We start from the raw sequence: 26,945 nt of genomic DNA, 5'->3' as shown, positions 1-26,945 counted from the left end.
GAGAGGATCAATACAAGGGTTCTATAAACGATGGCAGCCTTTTCTGGACTTCCTGGCTCAGAGATAGGTAACTGGGTCAATAGCAGCAGCAACCCGGGGGGGGGGGGGGGGGGGGGGAGGGGGAGGTGCATTATTGTAGTGTTTATTCTGTTACTTTATAGTGTGTTAATTTGTGTTGTTAAAATGCTGGGTTGTTCATGGGGATGGGGCGAATGTATATGATTGTTAATATTATTGTTATTTTCGGTATTTTACTAAGGTGCGTCAATGTTGTATAAAATCAAAATTTTTCAATAAAAATTATTTTTTTTTAAAAACGGTGCTAACCACTGTGCCACCCTTGCATCCAAGGTCCCGGATTGTCTGTCTTCTCTCCGGGTGAGATTCTGTTTGTCTCTTGTATTTCACTGTGACAGGGCAGAGACCTGATTTAAGGGATTCAAACATGGGAGTTCTGGGAAAGATGGGCAAGGATTTGGGAGGTGACAACAAGTTCAAAGAGTTTGGAGAGGAGAGGGAGGTTGAAGATGGGGCAGTAATTTGTAAGGATGGCAGGGTCAAGGGTTTGTTTTATTGAGGAGGGGGTGATGATGGCAGATTTGAAGGACAGAGGGACAGTACCTGAAGAGAGAGAAATGTTGACAATATCCATGGACACAGGGTAGTTGGCTGATCAGTAGCTCAGTGGGAATAGGGTCGATGGAGCAGGAGCTGGGTCTCATGGACAAGATGAGCTCTGAGAGGGCATGAGGGGAGATGGGAGAGAAACTAGAGAAAGATGTGGGTTCAGGGCTCGGGAAAGGGTGAAATTTAGAGACAGTTTGGTCCGGTGGGCTCGTGGAAGGGAGGGAAGCAGCAGAGGCAGCTGATCGGATTGACTCAATCTCAGTCACAAAGAAGCTCCACAAGCTCCTCACACTTCATGTTGGAGGTGAGGATGGAAGAGACAGGGGAGAGCGAGAGTACTTCAAAAGGAACAACTTGTGTCAGAGATTTTTAAAAGTTTCAACACTGCACGTTTGCACAAATCTAATTTATTTGACTTCTAGCCAGCATAGTAGCCCCTGTAAATGGGTTGGAGTTTATTATCAGCAGAAAGAATCTGAAATGAACATGGTTCAGTCCGGAATGTGAGTCACAGTAAAACCCAATCACTGTGGTTACTTGTGGCCTCGTTGGTGTCTCAGGAGGTGTGAGGAAGTGGTGAATCCCTTCCCACACTCGGTGCAGGTGAATGGTCTCTCTCCAGTGTAAACACGCTGGTGCTTCCGCAGTGCGGATGACTCAGTGAATCCTTTTCCACAGTTGGAGCAGGTGAACGGCCTCTCCCCAGTGTGAATTCGTTGGTGACTCAGCAGGTGGGATGACTTAGTGAATCCCTTCCCACACTCGGAGCAGGTGAATGGTCTCTCCCCAGTGTGAACTCGCTGGTGTGTGGACAGATTAGATGACTCAGTGAATCCCTTCCCGCACTCTGAGCAGGTGAATGGCCTCTCCCCAGTATGAATTCGCTGATGTACAGTGAGGTTAGATGATCGTCTGAACCCAGTCCCGCAGTAAGAGCACCTGAACGGTCTCTCATCAGTGTGAACACGTTGATGGCGTATCAGATCTCCAGAACTTTTAAAGCACTTCCCGCAGTCTACACATTGAAACGGTTTCTCATCGGTGTGAACTAGCTGGTGTCTCAGCAGGAGGGATGAGTGAGTGAATCCTTTCCCACACTTGGTGCAGACGAATGGCCTCTCCCCAGTGTGAACTAGCTGGTGTTTCAGCAGGAGGGATGACTGAGTGAATCCTTTCCCACACTCTGAGCAGGTGAACGGCCTCGCCCCAGTGTGAATTTGCTGGTGCTTCTGCAGAGCGGATGACTGAGTGAATCCCTTCCCACACTTGGCACAGGCAAATGGCCTCTCCCCAGTGTGAATTCGCTTATGTGCAGTGAGGTGAGATGATTTTCTGAACCCAGTCCCGCAGTAAGAGCACCTGAACGGCCTCTCCCCAGTGTGAACTCGCTGGTGGCTCAGCAGGTCGGATGATTGAATGAATCCTTTCCCACACTTGGAGCAGGTGAATGGTCTCTCCCCAGTGTGACTGCGTCGATGAGTTTCCAGCTGGGATGGGGAAGTGAATCCTTTCCCACAGTCCGCACATTTCCACGGTTTCTCCTCGGTGTGACTGCATTTGTGGCTTGTGAGGTCTGATGATAGAGCGAATCCTCGTCCACACACACAAATCATGTACGGTTTCTCCCCACTGTGAACGATGCTTTTTCCTTCCATGTTCAATGATATTCCGCTGATATTCAGGATATGATAAATTGAGGGCTCTGTCAGATCCTGATGTGATGCTTGGTTTGAGTTTCTGGACTTTGAAACCTCCCCCTCGAACACCCTGTGAAACGGATTTAAAAACAGAAAATAGGGAGTGAGAGAGAACCCACAAAAACACAAAGGCAGGTTGTGAAATTGAGCTGAATGAATCTGGTCATTTGTGGGGCCGGCTCTGGGAAAAAGTGACCATGAAAACAGCTGGATTGTTATAAAATTCTTCATTAGAGAGAAGAAGGTTAAGAGGTGACTTAATAGAGGCATACAAAATGATCAGAGGGTTAGATAGGGTGGACAGCGAGAGCCTTCTCCCGCGGATGGAGGTGGCTAGCACGAGGGGACATAGCCTTAAATTGAGGGGTAATAGATATAGGACAGAGGTCAGAGGTGGGTTTTTTACACAAAGAGTGGTGAGGCCGTGGAATGCCCTACCTGCAACAGTAGTGAACTCGCCAACATTGAGGGCATTTAAAAGTTTATTGGATAAGCATATGGATGATAAGGGCATAGTGTAGGTTAGATGGCCTTTAGTTTTTTTTCCATGTCGGTGCAACATCGAGGGCCGAAGGGCCTGTACTGCGCTGTATCGTTCTATGTTCTATGTTCTAAAACCCAACTGACGTCTTTGGGAGAGAGAAAGAGGGATTTTGTATATCTACAAGACATATTAACAGAGTAGTTGGCAAAGCATATTCGACCTTGAGCTTTATAAATAGAAATATTGATACTGAAACTATGCTTCTGGTGGCACAGTGATTAGCACTGCTGCCTCACAGCGCCAGGGACCCGGGTTCAATTCCGGCCTTGGTGACTGTCTGTGTGGAGTTTGCACTTTCTCCCCGTGTCTGCGTGGGTTTCCACCCGGTGCTCAGGTTTCCTCCCACAGTCTAAAGAAGGGAACGTTAGGTGGATTGACCTTGATAAATTGCCCCTTAGTGCCCAGGGATGTGGTTAGGTGGGGCTATGGGGTTACAGGGACAGGGTAAGGGTGTGGGCCTAGGCAGGGTGCCCTTTCAGAGAATCAGTGCAGACTCGATGGGCCGAATGGCCTCCTTCTGCACTGCAGGAATTCTATGGTTCTAATTCTATTCCATGAATCTTTATAAAGCTCTGGTCACCACTCTTCAGGAAGAATGGGAAGGTTCTTGGAGAAGGTGCAGAGGGGATTTACCAGAATGGTTCCAGCAAAGGAGGTTGAGGGGAGATTTGATTCAGGGACACAAGATTATGCCAGATTTCCATCAGGTGGACAAAGAAACTCTATTTCCATTCATTGATCGTACAAGCAGCCGGGACACAGATTTAAAGTTTAAGGTAAAACCTGGATTGATCTATATAAGATCCTGAGGGGTCTTGACAAGTTGGATGTGGAGAGAATGTCTTCTCTTGTTGGAGAATCGAGAACGAGGGCATCACTGTTGCAAAATAAGGAGTCACCCACTTCAGATGGAGATGAGGATTTTTAATTCTCTTGAGGGTTGTAAAACTTTGGAAATCACGTCCTTAAAAGGCAGTGGAAGCAGAGTCCTTGAATATTTTTAAGGCAGAGCTGGATAGATTCTTGATGAGCAAGGGGGTGAAAGGTCATCAGGGGTAGGCAGGAATGTGGAGTTGAAGTTAGAATGAGATCAGATGCAATCTTATTGAATGCTGAGCAGGCTCGAGGGGCTGAGTGGCCTGTTCCTAGTTTGTATGTAAAAGGTACAGGAGACATGAGGTGATATGAGATATATATTTTTACACAGCGAACGGCAATGACCTGAAACTTGCTGCCTATCAGGGAGTTTGGAAATAGATACATGAATCATTTGATTTCAAAAGGAAATTGGATACACAGTTGAGGGAAATAAACATGTGAGGATACAGGGAGCAGGAGAATGGCACTGACTGGATTGCTTCAGAGAGCTAGCATGGATTCAATGGGCCGACTGCCATCATGTCTCTGACTCTTTTGTGTAATCTAGTTTTGTAATTTAACCCCAGGGGGCTCAGATATCACTCAGGTAAATCTGTGCTGCACTCCCTCCGAGGCCATTCTATCATTCCTCAAGTTTGGTGCCCAGAACTGAACACAGTTCTCCAGATTTGGTCTAACCAGGGTTTGTGAATCTTGGGACTTTTCCAGTCACACTGAGACCTGAAATCTTCCCTCACAGAACAGAAAAACCTTTTACCTTCCACACCCAGATGCTGCTGATATTCAGGTTCTGATGAATCGAGTGACTCTGTCAGATCGCGATGTGACGTTTGGTTTGTGTTTCCCGTCTGTTAAACCTCCTCTTCCAGTATCCTGCAAATTTACAGAAACCTCATTGTCAGTTTAGGATAGAAATTCACAACATTCTCTCCTCGCCAACTTTGATTAAATGTATTCCTGGAGGTTTGATCACATGACCTGCCCCCATCCTCCAGCCAATAATCGGTCAACACATCCATCCTTGTGACACACTGCCTTCCTCGGTCAATTGGGAAGCAAAATGACTCATTACCTTACAGGACAGTGATTGACTGTCAGACAAACAACCTTTATCCCATTTTCAATATTTTTATATCCCCCCCACACTCCCTCCACCCACCCTTCCCCCCCCCCCCCCATCCACATACACTCATTCCTCACTCCCTCCGCCCCCCCCCCCACATACACTCACTCCCCCCCCCACATACACTCACTCCCCCCCCCCACATACACTCACTCCCCCCCCCACATACACTCACTCCCCCCCCCACCCCACATACACTCACTCCCCCCCCCACCCCACATACACTCACTCCCCCCCCCCCACATACACTCACTCCCCCCCCCCCCACATACACTCACTCCCTCCGTTCTCACTCTGCTGCATCGAAGACACACCCTCCCTATCCTCCCCCATCATGCTGATGGACAGATGTTCACAGCATTTCATATTCTCAATGGAGAGATCTTAAGAACCTCAGGACAGGAATCAGCCATTCGGCCCATCAATCCTGCTCTTCTATTTAATAAGATCATGGCTGATCGGATTGTGACCATAAACTTCATTTTCTTCCTGTCACCCATAACCTTTGACTGCCTTTTGGATCTAACTGAGCCTTGAATATATTTAATGAAGCAGCTTCCACTGCTGACTGGGAATTTCCTTCCTTGCCAGAGATCAGAGTCCTCATTGATTTGAGCCCCACAGCTGCAAACCAGGGAGCTGACAATGATGGTGAAGGGTTTGCGGATCCACAAAGTGTTTCCAAATCCTCCCACCCACCGCCTGACGCTGACTCTGCTTCTCCGGCTCCTTCCGCCAAAGGCCTCGACTCCGAGCATGCGCAATAATGTTCAGCTCTGGCAGCTGCACCACGCATGCTCCAGCTCCCTGGGAATGATTGACGGCGGTTCGCGATCAATAGAAAGTGGGGGCGGGACTGGAGGACCGAGTGGGAGAGGCTGGTCCTCCAGCCAGTCGGAGACAATGAGGGGCGGGGCTGAGCTGTCTCGGGTCCGCGGTCGGTTCCGGGGGAGTTGGCGCTGCTCCGGGAGGACAGATCTGCCAGGTTGGTGGAGAGGCATCAAAACATCCTTTTCAAGCTGAAACTATGAGAAATAACTTCTCAGTTCCCATATTTGCACCGAACAAGGCCACAACTTCTCGTGATAGGCCTTAGTTGAGGCCACCTTTCTGGTTGGGTGGAGATGCCGCCTCTGGGCTGGGGTGAGCACAGGGAGAAGTCTCACAAAACCAGGGTAAAGCCCAACAGGTTTATTGGAAATCACAAGCTTTCGGAGCGCTGCTCCTTCCTCAGGTGAAGTTGAGGCAGGTTCACAGGCACAGTAGAAATAGGCAGAGACATAATTGCCAGATAATTACAGATTGGAATGTCAGTCTCTGTAGGAACAGTCTGAGTGGAGTGAGGGATAATCACAGGTAATCGAGGTGTGAATTGTCTCAAACCAGGACACTGAGTAGGATTCTGTAAATCCGGGCAGTATGGTAGGGGTTACATGTAATGTGATAATTCCTATCACATTCAAATTCAAATTCCTAGGGGTGCACATAACCAAAAATCTGTCCTGGTCCACTCACGTCGACGCTATCACCAAGAAAGCACAACAGCAACACAATCAGGAAACTAAGAAAATTCGGCATGTCCACATTTACCCTTACCAACTTTTACAGATGCACCATAGAAAGCATCCTATCGGGCTGCATCACAGCCTGGTGTGGCAACTGCTCGGCCCAGGACCGCAAGGAACTTCAGAGAGTCATGAATACGGCCCAGCCCATCACCCGACCCTGCCTCCCATCCATGGACTCCATCAACACCTCCTGCTGCCGGGGGAAAGCAGGCAGCATAATCAAGGATCCATCCCACCCGGCTTACTCACTTTTCCAACTTCTTCCATCGGGCAGGAGATACAGAAGTATGAGAACACGCACGAACAGACTCAAAAACAGCTTCTTCCCCCACTGTCACCAGACTCCTAAATGACCCTCTTATTGACTGACCTCATTAACACTATACCCTGTATGCTTCATCCAATGTCAATGCTTATATAGTTACATAGTATATCTTGTGTTGCCCTATTATGTATTCTCATGTATTTTCTTGAATTTTGTTTAATTCCCCTTTCTTCCATGTGCTGAATGATCTGTTGAGCTGCTTGCAGAAAAATACTTTTCACTGTACCTCGGTACATGTGACAATAAATAAATCCAATCCAATCCAATATGAACCCGAGATCCCGGTTCAGGCCGGCCTCACGCGAGCAGAGTTTGACGACCTGTTTCTGCTCGGCAATTCTGTGTTGTCGTGTGTCTTTTTAAAAATAAATTTAGAGAATCCAATTATTTTTTCCCCAATTAAGGGGCAATTTAGCGTGGCCAATCCACCTAACCTGCACATCTTTGGGTTGTGGGGGTGAAACCCACACATACATGGGGAGAATGTGAAAACTCCACAAGGACAGTGACCCAGGGCCAGGATTCAAACCCGGGTCCTCAGCGCTGCAGTCCCAGTGTTAACCACTTATTATGCCGCCCTTGTTGTCGTGTATCTTGAAGGCCGCCTTGGAAAATGTTTACCCAAAGACTGGAGGCTCAATCTTTCTGGTAGGCAAAATGCAGCAAGGCGCATGTCCGGCCGCCATCTGTGTAAGGGGCAAAATTTTGAATGACTGGGAGGAGGTTGTTCCCATTGTTCAGAATGGAGACAACCTGTCCATCAAACTGTATTAGCCTTTGATCTGGGGAATTTGACCCTCCATTTCCCTTGTTTGCAGGGACCCAGATGATAAGTAGAGAAGTAAAGGAAAAGAAGTGAATTCTGCTCTCTCGATCTCTCTCTCCCTCCTGGGACATCGTGCCCCACGCCTCCAAAGATTTGTGGGTCTGTTCTTTACTCTGGGCCTGAATCCATCTCCATCTGCTTCACCCCTGCTCTCCCGAATCACCTTCCACCATTGTTCTCTGTCTTCAGTAATGAATGAGTTTAACATATTTTAAATATATTTAGCATGGTTCCATTGATCAGAAACTGAACTGGACTAGCACATTAATACTGTGGCTACCAGGGCAGGTCAAAGGCTAGGAATCCTATGGCGAGTAACTCACCACCTGACTCCCCTCAAAGCCTGTCCATCATCTGTAAGGCACAAGTCAGGACTGTAATGGAATACTCTCCACTTGCCTGGATGAGTGCAGTTCTAACAACACTAAAGAAGGTCGACACCATCTAGGACAAAGCAGCCCGCTTGATTGCGCCCCTTCCACAAACATTGAAACCCTCCACCACCAACTAACAGTGGCAGCCGTGTGTACCATCTACAAGATGCACTGCAGTAACTCACCAAGGTTCCTTAGACAACACATTCCAAACACACGACCACTACCATCTAGAAGGACAGGAGCAGCAGATACCTGGGGACCCCACCACCTGGAGGCTTCCCTCGAAGTCACTCACCACCCTGAGCTGGGAATATATCGCCGCTCCTCCTGTCGCTGGGGCAACATCCTGGAACTCCCTCCCTAACAGCACAGTAGATGTACCTACACGCCATGATCATAGATCATAGAATTTACAGTGCAGAAGGAGGCCATTCGGCCCATCGAGTCTGCACCGGCTCCTGGAAAGAGCACCCTGCCCAAGGTTAACACCTCCACCCTATCCCCATAACCCAGTAACCCCACCCAACACTAAGGGCAATTTTGGACACTAAGGGCAATTTATCATGTCCAATCCACCTAACTTGCACATCTTTGGACTGTGGGAGGAAACCGGAGCACCCAGAGGAAACCCACGCACACACGGGGAGGATGTGCAGACTCCGCACAGACAGTGACCCAAGCCGGAATCGAACCTGTGACCCTGGAGCTGTGAAGCGATTGTGCTATCCACAATGCTACAGTGCTGCCCATAAATAAATGAAGAAAACATGCGGTTTGACCAACGGAAAACCTCATCGAAGGGCTCGTCCGGGATTTGAACCCGGGACCTCTCGCAAATTCCGACAGCGACACACCCAAAGCGAGAATCATACCCATAGAACAGTACAGCACAGAACAGGCCCTTCGGCCCTCGATGTTGTGCCGAGCAATGATTACCCTACCTAAGCCCACGTAACCCGTATACCCGTAACCCAACAATCCCCCCATTAACCTTACACTACGGGCAATTTAGCCTGGCCAATCCACCTAACCCGCACATCTTTGGACTGTGGGAGGAAACCGGAGCAGCCGGAGGAAACCGGAGCACACACGGGGAGGACGTGCAGACTCCACACAGACAGTGACCCAGCCGGGAATCGAACCTGGGACCCTGGAGCTGTGAAGCATTGATGCTAACCACCATGCTACCGTGAGGCCCCTAAACCCCTAGACCAACGAGCCCCTAAACGAGCCAGGACTGCAGTGGTTCAAGAAGGCAACTCAGCACCACCTTCTGAAGGGCATCTGAGGATGGACAATAAATGCTGGCCTAACCAGAATCCTGTAAATTAATTTTTTTTAAATGTTATTGTTACTTCCACCGACCATGTCTAAACGAGGTTTCCATCACTGCTCATCCCCTGACCATCTCACTGCACCTTTCAGAGTCAGGAATTGTTTTTCCTGTGGCGTAATGCATTTCTCTTCCACTTCTGAGCTTATATTGACCATTTTTATTACCTGGAGTTCGTTCTGCACAAAGTGAAAATGTGAAATCTGTTTCCCTCCCCACAGACCCTGCTGAGTGTTTCCAGCATTTCCTCTTTTTATTTCAGCTTTCCAGCAACTGCAGTATTTTGATTTTTTTATTGCAAGAAATGAAAATGAAATGAAAATCGCTTATTGTCACGAGTAGGCTTCAATGAAGTTACTGTGAAAAGCCCCTAGTCGCCACATTCCGGCACCTGTCCGGGGAGGCTGGTACGGGAACCTCACCACAGAGTCACTCATGGAAACACAGGCAGACCAATTAGGAGCCAGTTTGTAGCAAGGTGGGTCCAGAGGCAGAATCTGGCCCATGGCCTCCAGTGTAAGTCTTTTTGCATTGAATCATTGAGTGATTACAATACAGACAGGGGCTGGGGCCATTTGGTCTGTCTTGCCTGTGCTAGCTCTCTGCAAGAGCAAATTAGCTTTTTCCACTTCCCTCCCTCTCACTAACAAGAGAAAGACAAGAGCAGGGAGAAGATAAGAGAGAGAGAGAGTCAAGGGCAGAGAGGAGATAAGAGAGAGAGAGTCAAGGGCAGAGAGGAGATTACACAGCGAGAGAGAGACGAGCACTGAGGTGGAAATAAACGGTCTTGGTTATGAAGTGGTTGGAAACCCATATTTAGGTGCAAGATGACACTGAGGTTGTGAACTGTCTGATTCAGACAGTTCCCAGGGAGAGGGATGGAGCCACTGGTGAGGGAGTGGAGTTTATAGCTGGGACTGAAGACAAGGCTTCAGTCTTGTCAATAATTAAATTGAGAGAGGAAATTTCTGCTTATCCAGTACTGGATATTTGATTAGTCAGGACGATATGTTACCTGGAGGGGAAACACAAGATGACGATGTTCAATATGGAAGATTATTATTATTAATATATACCTGCTATCCCAGTCCTTTTGGGTGGTACATGTTGAGGGTTGGCAGACTTTTGTCGAGTTGTAGCTGTATAAACTTCATCCCCTTCAACCCTGCTGCTCCACATCGCTCTCTCTTTGTGTTTTTGTGGGTTCTCTCTCACTCCCTTTTTTCTGTTTTAAATCAGTTTCACAGGACATTGGAAAAGTCGCCAATAATCATCACCTGAATATCATCAGATTTTGAACATGGAAGAGAAAAGCACCGTTCACAGTGAGGAGAAACCGTTCACGTGTTCTGTGTGTGGACGAGGATTCCGACAATCATCTGACCTGTTAAAACATCGGCGCAGTCACACTGGGGAGAGACCGTTCACCTGCTCTCAGTGTGGGAAAGGATTCATTCAGTCATCCAACCTGCTGAGACACCAGCGGATTCACACAGATGAGAGACCGTTCCAATGCCCAGACTGTGGGAAGTGCTATAAAAGTTCTGGGGATCTGAAATCCCATCAACGCGTTCACACTGATGAGAAACCGTTCAGATGCTCTCACTGCGGGACTGGGTTCAGGCGATCATTTAACCTCACTCAACACCAGCGAGTTCACACCGGGGAGAGACCATTCACCTGCTCTAACTGTATGAAAGGATTTATTACCCCATCCCAACTACGGACACACCAACGCATTCACACTGGGGAGAAGCCATTCACTTGCTCCAAGTGTGGGAAGGGGTTCACATGTGCATCAGCTATGCTGGTTCACCAGCGAATTCACACCAGAGAGAAGCCATTCACCTGCCCTCATTGTGGGAAAGGATTCACTCAGTCATCCAACCTGCTGAGACACCAGCGGATTCACACTGGGGAGACGCCGTTAAATGCCTGGACTGTGAGAAGTACTGTCGAAGCTCCTGGGAACTGAAGTTCCATCAACGTATTCACACTGAGGAAAGACCATTCAGCTGCTCTCCCATTGGGGCTGGGTTCAAACGATCATCTGACCTCACTGTACATCAGGGCACTCACACTGAGAGAGGCCGTTCACCTGCTCTGAGTGTGGGAAGGGATTAACTTGTTCATCACACTTGCTGACACACCAGAAGGTTCACACTGATGAGGCCTTTTAAATGTCCAGATTGTGGGAATTTTTTAATAACCTTTATTGTCACAAGTGGGCTTACATTAACACTGCTTGGTGTATAATGAGGGAGAATTCAGACTGTCCAAAGTACCTAATAGGACTTGTGGGCGGAAACCGGAGCACCCGGAGGAAACCCACGCAGACATGGGGAGAACGTGCAGACTCCGCACAGACAGTGACCCAAGCTGGGAATCAAACCTGGGATCCTGGTGCTGTGAAGCCGTAGTGGTAGCCATTATGCTACCATGCTGCCCACTGGAGCCCTGATATCCCACCAACTTGTTCACACTGCTGACAGACGGTTCAAGTGCTCTCACTGTGACAGTAGGTTTAGGCGTTCATCTGACCCCACTGTACATCACAGTCACACTGCCGAGAGTCCATTCACCTGCTCTGAATGTGGGAAAGGATTCAGTATCGCATCCTGCCTTCAGACACCAGAGAATTCAGACTGGGCAGAGGCCATTCACCTGCTCTGAATGTGGGAAGAGATTTAGTCAGTCATCCCATGTGCGGATACATCGGTGCATTCACACTGGGGAGAGGGCGTTCTCTTGCTCTGAATGTGGGAAGAGATTTAGTCAATCATCCCAACTGCGGATACATCGGTCCATTAACACTGGGAAGAGGCCGTTCTCTTGCTCTGAGTGTGGGAAGGGATTTATTCAGTCATCCCAACTGTGGATACACCAGCGAGTTCACACTGGGGAGAAACCAGTCAGTTGTTCTGTGTGAGGAAAACAATTCACTCGTTCATCCTACCTGCTGATCCACCAGCGACTTCACACTGGGGAGAGGCCATTCACCTGTTCCAAGTGTAGGATGGGATTTGCTCACTTGTCCAACCTGGTGAGACATCAGCCAGTTCACACTGATGAGTGACCTATTAAATGCCCAGATTGCGGGAAGTGCTGGAAACTTTCCGAGGAACTTTATCTCCCATTGACGTGTTCACCGATGTGAGTGAGTTCAGGCGCTCTCACTGTGGGACTGGTGTTTTTCTAAATTCACCTCTCTGTTTTAGAATTCCCCTTATACCAAAGAACAAAAGGGCCAATACTCTAAAACGGTGAACAGGGATTCTCCCACCCTGACTCCAGTACAGGCTTCTGTGAGTGCTAATCGGGTCAAACTCTCCTTTCAAGTTATCCCCCGGTATAACTCATACCTTCACTGAAGAATTTTACTTACTTACCCCTTAATAGCATCGATGTCCCGGGTCCTGCGTTCTTAAGGAAGTGAAGCAAGCTAATAACCACTTTTTCAGGTTAAATTATTTTATTATTAACATACTCTTTTCTCTTTCATTAAATTATAAACATTATTTACTTTTGGATGTTGTCTGGTTGGTTGTTGAGGCCTTCAGACTCTCTCTCTCTCTCTTTCAATTCTCCTGGTCATCTCTCCTGGTGCTGTTTTCTCTTTTTCTCTGTCTTCTGTCTTCATTGGCTGCTGCTCCCTCGCATTCTTCTCCTGGGCCGTCTGCTCTTGGGTCTCTCCTGCCGCTGGGCCGCTCCGCTCCTGGGCCGTCTCGCTCCTGGGCCTCTCCTGCCGCTGGGCCGTCTCGCTGCTGCTCCTGCTGCTGCCTCTTCCTTCTGGTGCCGTGCCGTTCTGCCGCTGGTTCCTTTGTTCCTGTCTGCTGCCTCGTGGGGAGAATCAGAGGAGGAGCCCTGGAAGCCCGCGCTGGCTGATCTCTGGCGCGAGATCGGGACCTCCGATAAGGATCGGACTTCGGGTCTTAAAGGGGCAGTCCATTACAATTTTTCAACAGCACAAAGAAATTTTTTAAAACTTTTTTCTTTTCCCTTTCTCCTGCTGCAGGTTGTAATAACCATTCTGACAGACTGAAATTGCTGCCCACAGTTTCTGTGCTCTTCAGCTGCCACCAACCTCTTGTGGGATCTTTCCCTGCACTCTCCCCGATCAGATATTGGCAGACCTCTATGTTTCAAATGACACATTCTGTATTTTCCAGAACACCCCGTCTTGACATTTGAAACATTACTATAATTTGGTTTATTGTCCCCCCATCCAATTGTACTAACATACATCCCTGATCATTGTCATTTGTATGCATATCACAGACCAGTGTCAATACGAGTCTTGTTTTCCGTTCCAGTCCAACTTGTTTTCCATTTCTGATTGGAATGTGGTAATTGTGATATCTTGTACCCCCCACTGATCCCCTTGTCTTATTAATTTAAAATGTTCAATTGATCCTGCTTGTATTCCTAACTTCCCCATTAATGTCTAACATTGTCGTGAATCATGTAAGTCTGCCAACCCCTGGTTTACATGAGAGAACATCTTTCTGACAACGTGTATATTTTTCATTTCAGCATTTACAAAACCACATTGAACCGTCTCTTTTTTTTTTCTTCCCAAACAAATTCTCCCTATTGTTCTATACATAGTAAAATTTTTATCTTATCTTAACACCTTATTAATTACCTAACCAATAGACTGTGTGTTACACTTTACATATTTTCAACTGTTAACAATTTAATATCAATATCGAAACATCGCTTCTTGGCTTTTGGAACAATAATTATTACATACTAAACTAACCCTCTATTAAAACATTCACAGTTTAGAAATGCGGATCAAGTTATTTAACGACACACATACCCCCCTTATCATATATATACAACAGTCCCTATCAATTTACATGAAAATAAAATGTTTTTCTTATCAACGATTATAGCTCTTCAATGCAATATTGTTTTGTTGCATTGGTAACAATTTTCCCGCCGTAGTATCAAGCTACTAAAATTCTTAACCTATTATCATTTATCATATTGGGGTTCCTCGTCAGTCGCTGCTATCTGCTGCCGAGACCTTAATGATTCCACCGCGTAGTACATACCCCATGGAGACCACAGATCATCCATCAACTAATGTCCAGTTAGAGATGTCTGACCGGGGGTTTCACTGTCCAGTTATAATTTGATATTCTAATTTGTTTCTAACCCGTAAAGTTTTCCTCCGGGTTCTGTCATTTAATTCCCTCAAATTTGTAGCCAATTATATCATTAGTTTCCCCCCAATCCTGTCGAACAGATTCTTCTCTGGAGTGTAGTTCTCTTCCTTTTTGCGAACTGGTTTGTTATTAATTTTTTCCACCTGAAAAAGCAAATGAACAGATCAAGGGTGGAGAGGGCCCTATTCTTTAATTTGTACCTTCTATTTTCATTCGGATTATCCCAGAAGTGCCCTCTCCAGGACTTCCGGATTCCTTTTGCCATCATTTCTTTTTGAACTGGTTTATATTCCATATCCTTGATGTACATCATACCATTAAGGCCTGTCAAGCCTCCTTCTGTCATTGCACCCCTGAGTGAGATTCGAAGAATCTCAAACTCCTCTGATGCTCACTGGGTCGTGTGTTTCAAGCGTGACACAATTTCTTTTGCTCCAGACACCATGCTTCTCTAATTCAATTGTATGTGTACCCAGAATCTGAACAATCTTGTCTTTACATTTTACAGTCTCACGAATGATTTTCCCCGCAGTCTTAGTTGGTAACTTCACCCAAACTTCGTCTCCTACTTGATAATTCCCAGATTCACTTGGGTCTCCTTGTCCCTGGGGGACAGAGGTTCCAAGATTGCTATTAAGATCAAATACTATTCTTTCAATGTCTTTATCCCAGCCTTTATTATTCTGAGTCTTTATGATCCAATCCTTTACTTTTCTTACAGACCTCTCAGCCATTCCATTACTCTCAGGTGCATATTTCACGGCCCAATTGATTGTTATTCCTCTGTCAGCACAAAAGTTAATAACAGTATTGTTTCTAAAGTGTGGCGCGTTGTCCATTCGGATCGATTCTGGTCTACCTCTGGAGGTCATCATTTCTGCCAATACCCTTTTGGTTGTGGCTCCATTTGCTTTGCTGGTTGCTCTAAGGTCAATTTCTCCCGTGCAGCTATCAGCTTTGACTAAAAAATACAAATTACCTTTGCTGCTTCTGGGAAAAAGTGGTCCTGCATAATCTAATGACCATTCCTGCATTGGTTTCTCAGTTTTTATGCTCCCATATGTTTTATTTCCTCTCTGTCCTCCACAGGCCATACATCTCTCACATTTTCTCCTTACTGCAGTTAAATGTTGTCTCCAATAGGCTATTTTAATTCCCAACTTCTTCAACTCCCTTGCGACTACAACATGACCCCCATGTCCTGTGGCTTCATGTACTTGCTTAATTATCATTTGATGGTCGGCTGCTGAGTTCCCAAGAGTCCCCACGATTATTGTCCTAAGTCTGGCTAATTCATCCACTTCCTGATTCCCCTTACACAGTTCCCCAATTCCTTTTGTGTGTGCTTTTTGATGAATTGTCTGGATCTCCATATTGGCTAAAATTTTATCTATCTCTTCCCACTGTTCTTTCTGTTCCAGTAGTTTATTTCTACCGTTCGTCCAACCGTTTAGTTTCCAAAACTCCAAATCTTTCTCCAATCCTTGCTGCACGAAAAAGCTGTCGGTTACAACGGTAACTTCCTGCAGCTTTCGCTGGTGACACTCCTTTAACCCTTGCAATACTCCCTCTACCTCAGCTGTCTGAGCTGATCCAATGATTATTCCCTGTTCCTCCACTACTATGTTTCCTGAATTTTTTAAAATGAATGCCCATCTGGCTTGTTCTTCGTCCTTCTTGACTTTACTACCATCAGTATATAATACCCAAGCATTCACCAACTCCGTTTTACTAACTGGCTCATCAAGTTTCTGTCCCTTTTGAATGTTATGAACAAACATTAAGTCAGGGTTTAGAAGAATGGTTTCCCATCTTTCCCATCGAGCTGTATTCGCGCCTTGCTGGCAAATCTGTCTCTTGGTTAGCTCCTTTAACTCCAAAAACTCAGTTGTGACATAAATTTTCTTACCACCCGACAAGTTTTCTATCTCTGCTATTCTCTTTGTTATAGCTGCTAGACATTTCTCGATGTTTGAAAACTTTTGTTCAGCTCTCGACCAGTTTCCTGTCAGATGTTTGATAGGTGTCTGATTGCTAAGATTAGCAAGTACCATACCATATCCATTTTTATATATGTCTAATTTAATGCTTAAATCATCCTCTTCTTGTCTCCCAACTAATGACCCCGATATCGCAATTGCTGTCTTTAACTGATCTAACCCTTTCTGGGCCTCGCTGGTCCAAATAAAATCCCCTTTCAAGGTTTGATAAATGGCTTTAGCATAGAGACTGAAGTCCTTCACTACTGGCCTTAGATATCCCAACATTCCCATTATTTTTTGAACCCCTTTTTTCGAAACAGGCGCAGTAATTTCAGCTATCTTCTTCCTCATTTCAATACTGGCCTCTCTACCTTCCTTCGATACTGAATAACCCAAATAGTTGACTTCGCTTCTCCCAATTTGACATTTCTTTAGCCCTATTTTAAAGCCTGCTTCACTAAGTGTCTTAATGATCCTGGCCACTCTTTCCACATGTTTGTCCTGATCGTCATCTCCAATTAATATATCATCGATATATACTAAAGCCAAATCATCTTTAATCAGCTCCCTGATTATTGCCTGAAAGTGATTTGGAGAATTAACATATCCCTGTGGAAGTCTACAATATACATAATGCTTAGTTCCAAAGGTGAATGCTGTTTTCTCCCTGCTGTCTGGGTCTAATGGAACACTCCAGAATCCATTCGCCAAATCTATACTAGTTAAGTAAGTTTTTCCCGCGACTTGCTCTAAGGTAGCTTGTGGATTTATTAAATATCTCTTGTCCTTCTTTGTGACTTTATTTAAAGCTTTGTAATTTGTTACCATTCTAAATGTACCATCTGGTTTTCTTACTACCTGAAGTGGACTATTTGTTGAGGCATATGTGACCCCTTGAATAATCCCCTGCTGCTCCAATTCCTTGATTATTATCTCCAGCTCGCTCTTAGCTCCTCTAGGCAAAGGATACTGTTTTTGAGGTCTGTGTTGTCCCCCGTGAATTGTGTGTTGAAATTGCTGGCTAATCAAACCTGTGTCATTCTTACCTATCGCTAGGTTTGCTCCCATCAGTACTTCTTCCATCTTCTTCCAAGCTTCGTCATTTAAAATACTTTTCTCTTTCTGTTTCCTTATTTCCTCCATGTTATCAATTGGTTTTAATATCCTTATTTTTCCAGTATCTATTTTTATTAAATCTTTCCCTGCCATCAGATTATCAGTTCCTGATATTGCCAGTAATTCTCCCAATCTAACTTCTGGTCTAATATCCTTATTCCCTAATGCTCCTTCTACTATGTATTTCTTTCCTGTCGGATTTCCAGCTTCTTCCCTTATCATTGATATCTCAGCCCCTGTGTCCACTATAAATCTTTCCCCCTTGTATACTACTACTAATTCTCCTTTGTCTGTTTCTGTTGTTAGATTTTGTATAGCCTGTTTAAGGGGAGAAGCCGAATCCTGTCAATATATACCGGGGCCTCCTCTGCCTCCTCCTCGGAATCCCCCTCGCGAGCGTCCCGGATACCCTTCTGGTGGTTGATATCTACCTTGCTCAATCCTCCCCTGACCAGCTGCTCTTCTTCTCCTATCCTCAATGAATCTGTCTCTTTCCTCCCGACTGAGGGCTAGGAATTGTTCCCTTGGTAAATAATCTAGATTTTGTGGTGGAGGTGGCCCTTGTGACCGCAAATTATACCCATGTTGTGGCATTGCTGGTTGTGCTGGATTTTGTTCCGATTTGTCAGGTATCTGTCGGTTTGGTGGTCTAATCTGAGCATTTTGTGTTGAAACATTATTTTGGGCAGCTGCTCTTTTTTGTTCCCCTTTTGTGTGTTTATCCTTAAATGCTTTGCCTGCCAAATCAAATTTAACCAGTTCTCTTCCTATTTCTCTTCTAGAGGTCGTTAACAGTATTGTTGAGAGGCTTTTTCCTCCTGGAATCTTGGGTCCTAATTCCCTCAGGAATCTGACTACATCGACCCCCTCTTCCTTATTAACCTCATATATTCGGTCGATATATGGTGTGAGGTGTTCCCCTGCATATGCTGCCTCTGTCATCTCTTTCATTAAATTAGCTCTCTCATTTCCCAAATCTAACTCATTTATTAAATCTGAGACTTCGCCTGTAACTATTTCTCCCACTGTATGTAAATCAATCAATTTGGTGGATTCTCCTGATGCCCCCATTTTCTTCGCTAACTGTTTTAACCTCTGTGAATACTCAATTCTACTCTCCCCATGTTTCTTTGGGCCTGCTGTCTTCATTACGGCTGCTACTATTTTATACGGTACCATGCCTCCCTGTCCTTCCTCTGGACCTGGTGTAAATGACTGAACAATTTTCTCACTTCTGGGGCATGGTGTTCTTAAAGGGGCACCTCTATCTGGGTCCCTATATTCGGAGAAATGTATCCGTCGTCGTACCGGTTCTTCCTCAAAATAGGGGGTACTATGTTGTACAAACTCTTCCACCGATTCTATATATTCTTCAAACCTTGCACTTGGTACTTGGCTATCTCGTGGAGCATAACTTGCCCTATCCATTGGAGTAGGAGCAGTTTTTTGGGGTCTTGGACGATTCTGTATCCTTTCCTGTGGTCTTAATGCTGCTATTATCTGGCCTTGTGTTTCTGTGCTGTTCCTTACCCTACTCATGGCTCTTCCGAAACTGTCATACCCTTTGCTCATTTGCCAAATTTTAGCTTTGGGGGTAACGTTTGGTAATTCTAGTAATTTCGTAGAATCAATTTGTTGACTTCCTCCTAATATTTCTCCTATTTTAAGTCCCCTAGCTGTAACCTCTCTTTCCCATCCTTCCTGATCTCTATGGTGTACCATTTCTGCTTCTGGATTATAAATATAATACGGTACATCCTGATTTACTGGTTGATAAGTGGAAGGTTGTTGTTGTTTCCAGTGGTCGCTATAATCCCCTATTTCTAATGGTTTAGAATTTTTTCTATTCCCTATTCCTCTCTTTTGTTTGACTATTTCCTCATTCTCGGATGAGGATGATAATTCTTCCTGTCCCATCACAGGAGGCGCCATAATCCCAACTATGCCTTGTTCCTCTTCACTTTCTTGTGGTTCAAAGAAATGATCGATAAACGCTTCTTTCTTATGTGTGGCAGATTGCTGAGGCCAATTTTCTTCCTGAACCAGACTTGGATCTGGGTATTGAAAATTGTATCCCGTTGGGAAATTTTCACAGGGGTCCGAATCCTCTCGGCTATCTGATTCTAGGCCTGATTCCTCGTCACTTTCCATTTCTAATGGTTCATTTTTCTGCAGTTGTTTTATATATTTGCCTACCCCTTCAGAGTTACTTTTGTGTTTACTAGGGATCTGTATTATTTCTTTCATGTTTACTCCGTCAATGATTTAAATCAGTTTGGAACACACTTTGCCCACTTGAGCAGCTGCATGCTTCTGTCTGTGTCCAAACACGATTAGTGATTCAGCTCGCTTTTCAAATGCAAACTTACAAAGTGCTTTAAGGACCCTGACAGAATCTGTATATTGCAGGGCTTTTGGCACTCTAACAAAGAGGGAGATATCTCCGTCTGGATACATATCTCTTGTCCAGGATTTCTTTTGCTCTTTTAATTTCTTCCATTCCCTTTTCATTTCTACATTTCTCTTGACCGTATCCCAGGGCATGAGAATTACCCTAATTGCCATTTTCGGATTTTTAGTTCTGTTCCTGGTTGTCCCTTTCAGGTGCACTCTGAAATTAAGGATAAGTACCCTTTCTGGGCCCTATCCAAGGCTGACTAAGGCACTATCTTCCGGTTTTAGTTAAGGGTCGATTGGTTATTGGTTTCTGAAGATTCTAAGCGTCCCTATTTTCCAGAAAATGTCCGCACAATCTGCCTTACTCTGAGGATGATTTATTCTTTGGCCTCTTTTACCAGTAACGGATGCAAGATTTTAGTGCTATCACCAAAATGTCTTGCAGACTTTTTCTCAGGGTCAGTATCTTCTAGTCTACTGATTTTCACACCCAACCTGAGCTTCAGTCCCCTCGATCCACAGAATATCCTTACAAAAGCCAATCACACATGACTTTCCAGACTAAACTCGGCAGGTAAAGTCTGACTCACACATAGACTAGAAACTTCTAATATTCTAGCCTTTTCTTGGGAACTAGAAACTTCTAATATTCTAGCCCCTGTGTACCTAGGACTTCTAATATTCTAGGCCCCACGTTGGGCGCCATGTTTTTCTAAATTCACCTCTCTGTTTTAGAATTCCCCTTATACCAAAGAACAAAAGGGCCAATACTCTAAAACGGTGAACAGGGATTCTCCCACCCTGACTCCAGTACAGGCTTCTGTGAGTGCTAATCGGGTCAAACTCTCCTTTCAAGTTATCCCCCGGTATAACTCATACCTTCACTGAAGAATTTTACTTACTTACCCCTTAATAGCATCGATGTCCCGGGTCCTGCGTTCTTAAGGAAGTGAAGCAAGCTAATAACCACTTTTTCAGGTTAAATTATTTTATTATTAACATACTCTTTTCTCTTTCATTAAATTATAAACATTATTTACTTTTGGATGTTGTCTGGTTGGTTGTTGAGGCCTTCAGACTCTCTCTCTCTCTCTTTCAATTCTCCTGGTCATCTCTCCTGGTGCTGTTTTCTCTTTTTCTCTGTCTTCTGTCTTCATTGGCTGCTGCTCCCTCGCATTCTTCTCCTGGGCCGTCTGCTCTTGGGTCTCTCCTGCCGCTGGGCCGCTCCGCTCCTGGGCCGTCTCGCTCCTGGGCCTCTCCTGCCGCTGGGCCGTCTCGCTGCTGTTCCTGCTGCTGCCTCTTCCTTCTGGTGCCGTGCCGTTCTGCCGCTGGTTCCTTTGTTCCTGTCTGCTGCCTCGTGGGGAGAGAGAGAGGAGGAGTCCTGGAAGCCCGCGCTGGCTGATCTCTGGCGCGAGATCGGGACCTCCGATAAGGATCGGACTTCGGGTCTTAAAGGGGCAGTCCATTACAATTTTTCAACAGCACAAAGAAATTTTTTAAAACTTTTTTCTTTTCCCTTTCTCCTGCTGCAGGTTGTAATAACCATTCTGACAGACTGAAATTGCTGCCCACAGTTTCTGTGCTCTTCAGCTGCCACCAACCTCTTGTGGGATCTTTCCCTGCACTCTCCCCGATCAGATATTGGCAGACCTCTATGTTTCAAATGACACATTCTGTATTTTCCAGAACACTGGATTCAGGCAAACATCTCGCCTCACAGTTCACCATTGCACTCACACTGGGAAGAGGCCATCTCATGCTCCGAGTGTGGGAGGAGAGTCAATTAGACATACACCCTTCTGAGACAGCAGTGTATTCATACTGGGGAGAGGCCAACCATCTGCTCTATGTGTGTGTGTGTGTAGGGATTATCACAGTCACACAGTCTGCTGTTGGACAGTCATTCACTTGCCCTGTGTGTGTAGGGATTATCACAGTCACACAGTCTGCTGTTGGACAGTCATTCACTTGCCCTGTGTGTGTAGGGATTATCACAGTCACACAGTCTGCTGTTGGACAGTCATTCACTTGCCCTGTGTGTGTGTGTGTAGGGATTATCACAGTCACACAGTCTGCTGTTGGACAGTCATTCACTTGCCCTGTGTGTGTAGGGATTATCACAGTCACACAGTCTGCTGTTAGACAGTCATTCACTTGCCCTGTGTGTGTGTGTAGGGATTATCACAGTCACACAGTCTGCTGTTGGACAGTCATTCACTTGCCCTGTGTGTGTAGGGATTATCACAGTCACACAGCCTCCGGTTGGACAGTCATTCACTTGCACTGTGTGTGTGTGTAGGGATTCACTCAGTCACACAGTCTGCTGTTGGACAGTCATTCACTTTCTCCATGTGTGGAAATGTTTCATCTCACCTGATGAAAGTTCACACTGGGCTGAGACTGTTCACTGCTCTGAGTGGGAAGGGATTCACTCAGTCGTTTAAACCTTTCACTCCTCAGTGAGTTCACACTGCACAGAGGGTGTGTGTGTGTGCTGCCTGGAAACACAGTTTCTGATAATGGAATTCATAATGATCAGAGATCCTGGATTTCATTTCAAATTGTTACAGTGTTGTTCCCGAAAATCTAAATATACCATGTGTTTTTACCGAATTATCCATAACACTTAATACGAGCTCGGAAACTAAGAAACAATGAGACATTGGTTTAATGTTTTTATTTCCATCACATAACCCATTCCAGACAGAGACCGTGAGATTACTGGATACTGACGGGAGGTCTCATCAGAAAGATCAGTGAGCACGTTATTCTAATCTGATCAATCTGCTCAAAGGTAGATCTGGTCAGGAACACCGAGATTTTATATTGATCCTTTTTGACTTTAGTAACGTGTTCTTAACTTGTCAACACACTCTGGTTATTTATTTATCAAAGTGGAACACATGAACCCATTAATTCATCTGGTAAATGATGTCATGCTCTTTAGTCAGTCTGTGTGATATGGCCACCACGTTTCTCATGGTTTAGAACTGAATATCTCATCTCTTTCTTAAAAACTTAAGAATGTCTTTGCATTCAGTCCATCTCCTGACCCTCTGGCTCAGTGTCGAGAACATACATTGTCTGTCCTTACAGATTATTTATCTCTTCATGTGCAATCTTATCCTCAGTCTGACCTCTGAGAATCTGTTTGTATTGTAGGTCCTTAGTTTTAATGTGTGTAAGTGACATTACTGTTGAATAATGTTTATTAAAGTTAATCAGATATTCTCTGCGTTGCCTCCCTCTGTCTACATTCCCCATCATGAGAATCAATAAGGTTCTTACTTTTGTAGCCTTAGAGGTTTCTCTTGCTCAGTGCAAACATTTATCTTATATTCTTTCTCCTTGCAACTTGTTTACTTGAATTTCTGTAACACTGGGGCCTTTACACACACTTCCCCGAGGGGAACTCCGGGATTTTCTACATGTAAACTGTGGTCGCCAAAACCCGAGTGCAGCTCGCCCTCAACCGGTGGTCTGACATGGCGCTGCTCATTAAATCTTCCCGCACCTACGTGAAAGAGGAGGGAGACGCAGACGTGACTGAGCAGTGCAAGCTGAAATCTTTCCTCGCCCAGCTCCAGAGGGAATGGAGGGGCCCGCGCTCCTCTGCTCCCTCCAAGCACTCAATAGATGGCGGTGCAGGTGGCAATTTACTGCTGACACGGAGGTGACTACAGCCAACCTCAACATTAACGGCAGCTGGGACACACTCCACAGGTTCCAGAACTTCTCGGTCCTCTGGGACGGGAAGTATGCTGCGTACTTCCTGCAGGAAACCAACACCGCTCCGGGAGACAAAGCCACCTGGCTCCTGGAGTGGGGGGGGGGGGGTTACATGAGTCACCTATCCTCACGTTTAGGTGGGTTGGCTATCTTGTTGGTCCCACATTTTCAGCCGGAGATCGTGAGGGTCAAGGAGCCAGTCGGTTGCTGCACCTGACGGTCCGCGAGGGGGGTGAGGTGCCTCACCTTGTGAATGTCTACGCCTGTCTACGAATGTCTAGGCTGGCCAGCAGCAGACAGCTTTCTTCGAGCAAGTATCCACTCTCCTTGGCATCATCGCTGCAGGCAAGTGTATCATTCCGGCGGGGGGGTTTAATTTTAATTGCACGCTCAGGACAAAGGACCGCCTCGGTACCCTGTGCAGCTCTCGTGTGGTGGTGAAGTTAAGGAACCTGGTTGGGTTCTTTGACTGGTGGATGTCTGGCAGACTCTCCATCCTGACTCCAGCGTCTGCACTTTTTTGAGGCCTGGGGTCGGAGTGTGCAGAATTGGCCGCCTCTACATTTCAAGGTCACAGCTGCCCCGTTTCCATTATTTTTCTTTTTTTAAATTTAGAGCATCCAATTCATTTTCTCCAATTATGTGACAATTTAGCATGGCCAATCCATCTACGCTGCACATCATTTGGGTTGTGGGGGTGAAACCCATGCAAATGCGGGGAGAATGTGCAAACTCCACACGGACAGTGACCCAGAGCCGGGATCGAACCTGGGACCTCAGTGCCGTGAGGCAGCCGTGCTAACGACTAGTGCCACCGTGCCCCATTTCCTGATGGCCTCTGTGCAGCAGGTGCCGTGATTGCACCACTGTCTGGTCTGGGTGCGGCTCGCCCTGTCTCGCGCTCAGACACGGTCCACGTACTGGCACTTCAACAACCTGCTGCTGGAGGACGAGCGGTTCCTTGGCTCGTTCATCAGATCTGAACCGGCTGGAGAAGGAAGCGGAGAGGCTTCCCCTCCCTGAGGTTATGATGGGACAAGACTCCCATGCCTACCTTCTGTCAGGTGTATGTGATGGGGTCGACAAGAAATCCAAGGTTGAGGAGTTGGAAAAGGAGGTACGTGACCTGGAGTCATGTCTCAGTCAGCCCGATGAGGATCCGGCCCTGTGGCTGGTGTTCAGGGAGAAGAAGTGCGCACTGTGGGATCTGCAACTTGTCGGATCCCGTGATGCGTATATGAGGTCATAGATCCAGATCCTCATGGACCCCAGCTCTCCTACTTCAGGCAAAAATGCGCTGGGCCAGTCAGCTGTTCCTTACACTGCTGGCTGACGACTGGTCCCTCATCTCGGGTCAGGGCCCAAATTCGAAACAGTTAGTGTGCATTTCTCCTGGATCTGTCCAATGAGTTTGTGGTAGGACCTGCCGCAGATCGGCCAGAGGGCGCTGGGAGATTTGATAACCCTCTCAGCCTGGGGGAGCTCACCTGCGCCCTCGACAGCCTGTCCAGGGGCAAAACCCCCGGCCTGACCGTGCAGACTTTCAGAGTTTTCTGGAACTTCCTGGGGAGCGATGACGCAGGGGTCCTGGGGGAAAGTCTTGCGACTGGGGAGATGCCACCATTACCCTGCTGCCAAAGAGGGGGGATCTCCCCCACCTTAAAAACTGGTAACCGGTCTCCCTCCTCAGCACGGATTACAAAATCTTCGCCAACATTTATTACCCATCCCTAATTGTCCTTGAGAAGGCGGGGAGCTGCTTTCCTGAACCGCTGCAGTCGGTGTGGTGTTGGGACACCCACTGTGCGTTCCTGAGGGAATTCCAGGTGTTTGACCCAGCGACAGTAAAGGGTCAGTCGAAGGGGAAGCACGGGAGCACAGTGGTTAGCACTGTTGCCTCGCAGTGCCAGACCCAGGTTCGATTCCGGCCTTGGGTGACTCTCTCTCGTCCTTTGCAGCCTCCTTAAATCTACTTCACATATTACTTCCCTACCTGTATGAGTCATTCATTCAATTCCATCATCCAAAACATTCATATAGATTGTAAATGGTTGAGAGCCCAGCACTGATCCTGGTGACATTCCACTTGTCACATCTTACCCCCCCCCCCCCCCCCCCCCCCCCCCCAGAAATGACCCATTTGTACCTACTGGCTGCTTCCTGTTCGCTAACCAATCCTCTATCCATGCTGATATGTTGCTCCTACACCATGAGCTTTTATTTTGTGTAATAACCTTTGATGTGGCACCTTGGGAAATACCTTCTGGAAATCCAGATAAAGCACATCTACAGGTTCCCCTTTATTGGCATCCCTTGTTACCTCCTCAAAGAACATTGATAAATTAGTCACAATTGATTCCCCGAACCTCATTTTCAAACTATGTATCAAAAGAAAAATCAAATCTTCTCTACCCCAGGAAAGTCCAACAAATTAATGTATTTTCTGGTTGAAAGTTAATTGACGAAACTGAACATGGTTAAAAAAATCGAACAGAGAATTACTTGAGGATCAAAGACAACCAGAGTAAAAGGATGTTCACAATGTTCTGGTACCCCGTTCCTGTGACTCCCCGCTTTGGACACAGGGGCACTGAACCCTGGGGTTGCATCACCATCAGCCACTATCACCCTTGATTAGTTGGAGAGCCATTTCTCAAGCCAGGCCTCCAGCACCTTCCCCTCTCTATTTGTGTACAGGCTCCTTTACTCTCAGCTAAATTCAGCCCTCAGCTCCATCACCTGGCTGTCATTGACACGAGCAGTACAGACAGAAAGGTGCACAAGGGAAGTCAGAATTTGTGGATTAGAACCTCCATAAAGGTCAGCAACTTCTTTAAAAAAAAATTGAATTCCCAGTCAACAAATTGAAGAATCACACAACGGGACTTCACGTTTTATCACTTTTAATGCAACAAACAAACTAGATGCTACTGTAACCTACCCACAGAACTTTGGTATTTTAAAATAATAATAATCTTTATTAGTGTCACAAGTAGGCCGACATTAACACTGCAATGAAGTTACTGTGAAAATCTCCTAGTCGCCACAGTCCGCCGCCTGTTCGGGTGCCCACAGGGAGGATTCAGGATGCCAAATTCATCTAACAAGCACATCTTTTGGAACTTGTGGGAGGAAACCGGAGCATCTGGAGGAAACCCACGCAGACACGGGGAGAACGTGCAGACTCTGTACAACAGTGACCCAAGTGGGAGAAGCACCAGTGCTAACCACTGTGCTACCGTACCAAA

The 26,945-nt window shown here is 46.2% G+C and overlaps 1 protein-coding gene and 1 pseudogene across 1 annotated transcript; one reads left to right on the top strand and one right to left on the bottom strand.

The window, feature by feature from the left end:
* Positions 1 to 1,021: 1,021 nt before the first annotated feature.
* The window catches only part of LOC119951642, a 135,459-nt pseudogene continuing 109,535 nt past the window's right edge, over positions 1,022 to 26,945 (bottom strand).
* LOC119951164 (zinc finger protein 239-like) lies at positions 5,764 to 11,564 on the top strand. Its single transcript, XM_038774195.1, has 2 exons — positions 5,764 to 5,855; positions 10,539 to 11,564. The coding sequence occupies exon 2, from the start codon at positions 10,600 to 10,602 to the stop codon at positions 11,272 to 11,274; it is 675 nt and encodes a 224-aa protein (XP_038630123.1). The 5' UTR covers positions 5,764 to 5,855; positions 10,539 to 10,599; the 3' UTR covers positions 11,275 to 11,564.

The sequence above is a fragment of the Scyliorhinus canicula genome, chromosome 17, assembly GCF_902713615.1.
Source record: "Scyliorhinus canicula chromosome 17, sScyCan1.1, whole genome shotgun sequence".
Taxonomy (NCBI): Eukaryota; Metazoa; Chordata; class Chondrichthyes; order Carcharhiniformes; family Scyliorhinidae; genus Scyliorhinus; species Scyliorhinus canicula.
Note: the sequence above shows the minus strand (reverse complement) of the source record. Positions and strands in the feature narration are given on the sequence as shown.

What these genes read in the sequence shown, in the direction of transcription:
- LOC119951164 (XM_038774195.1), top strand. Translation starts at nt 10,600, where the DNA reads ATGGAAGAGAAAAGCACCGTTCACAGTGAGGAGAAACCGTTCACGTGT.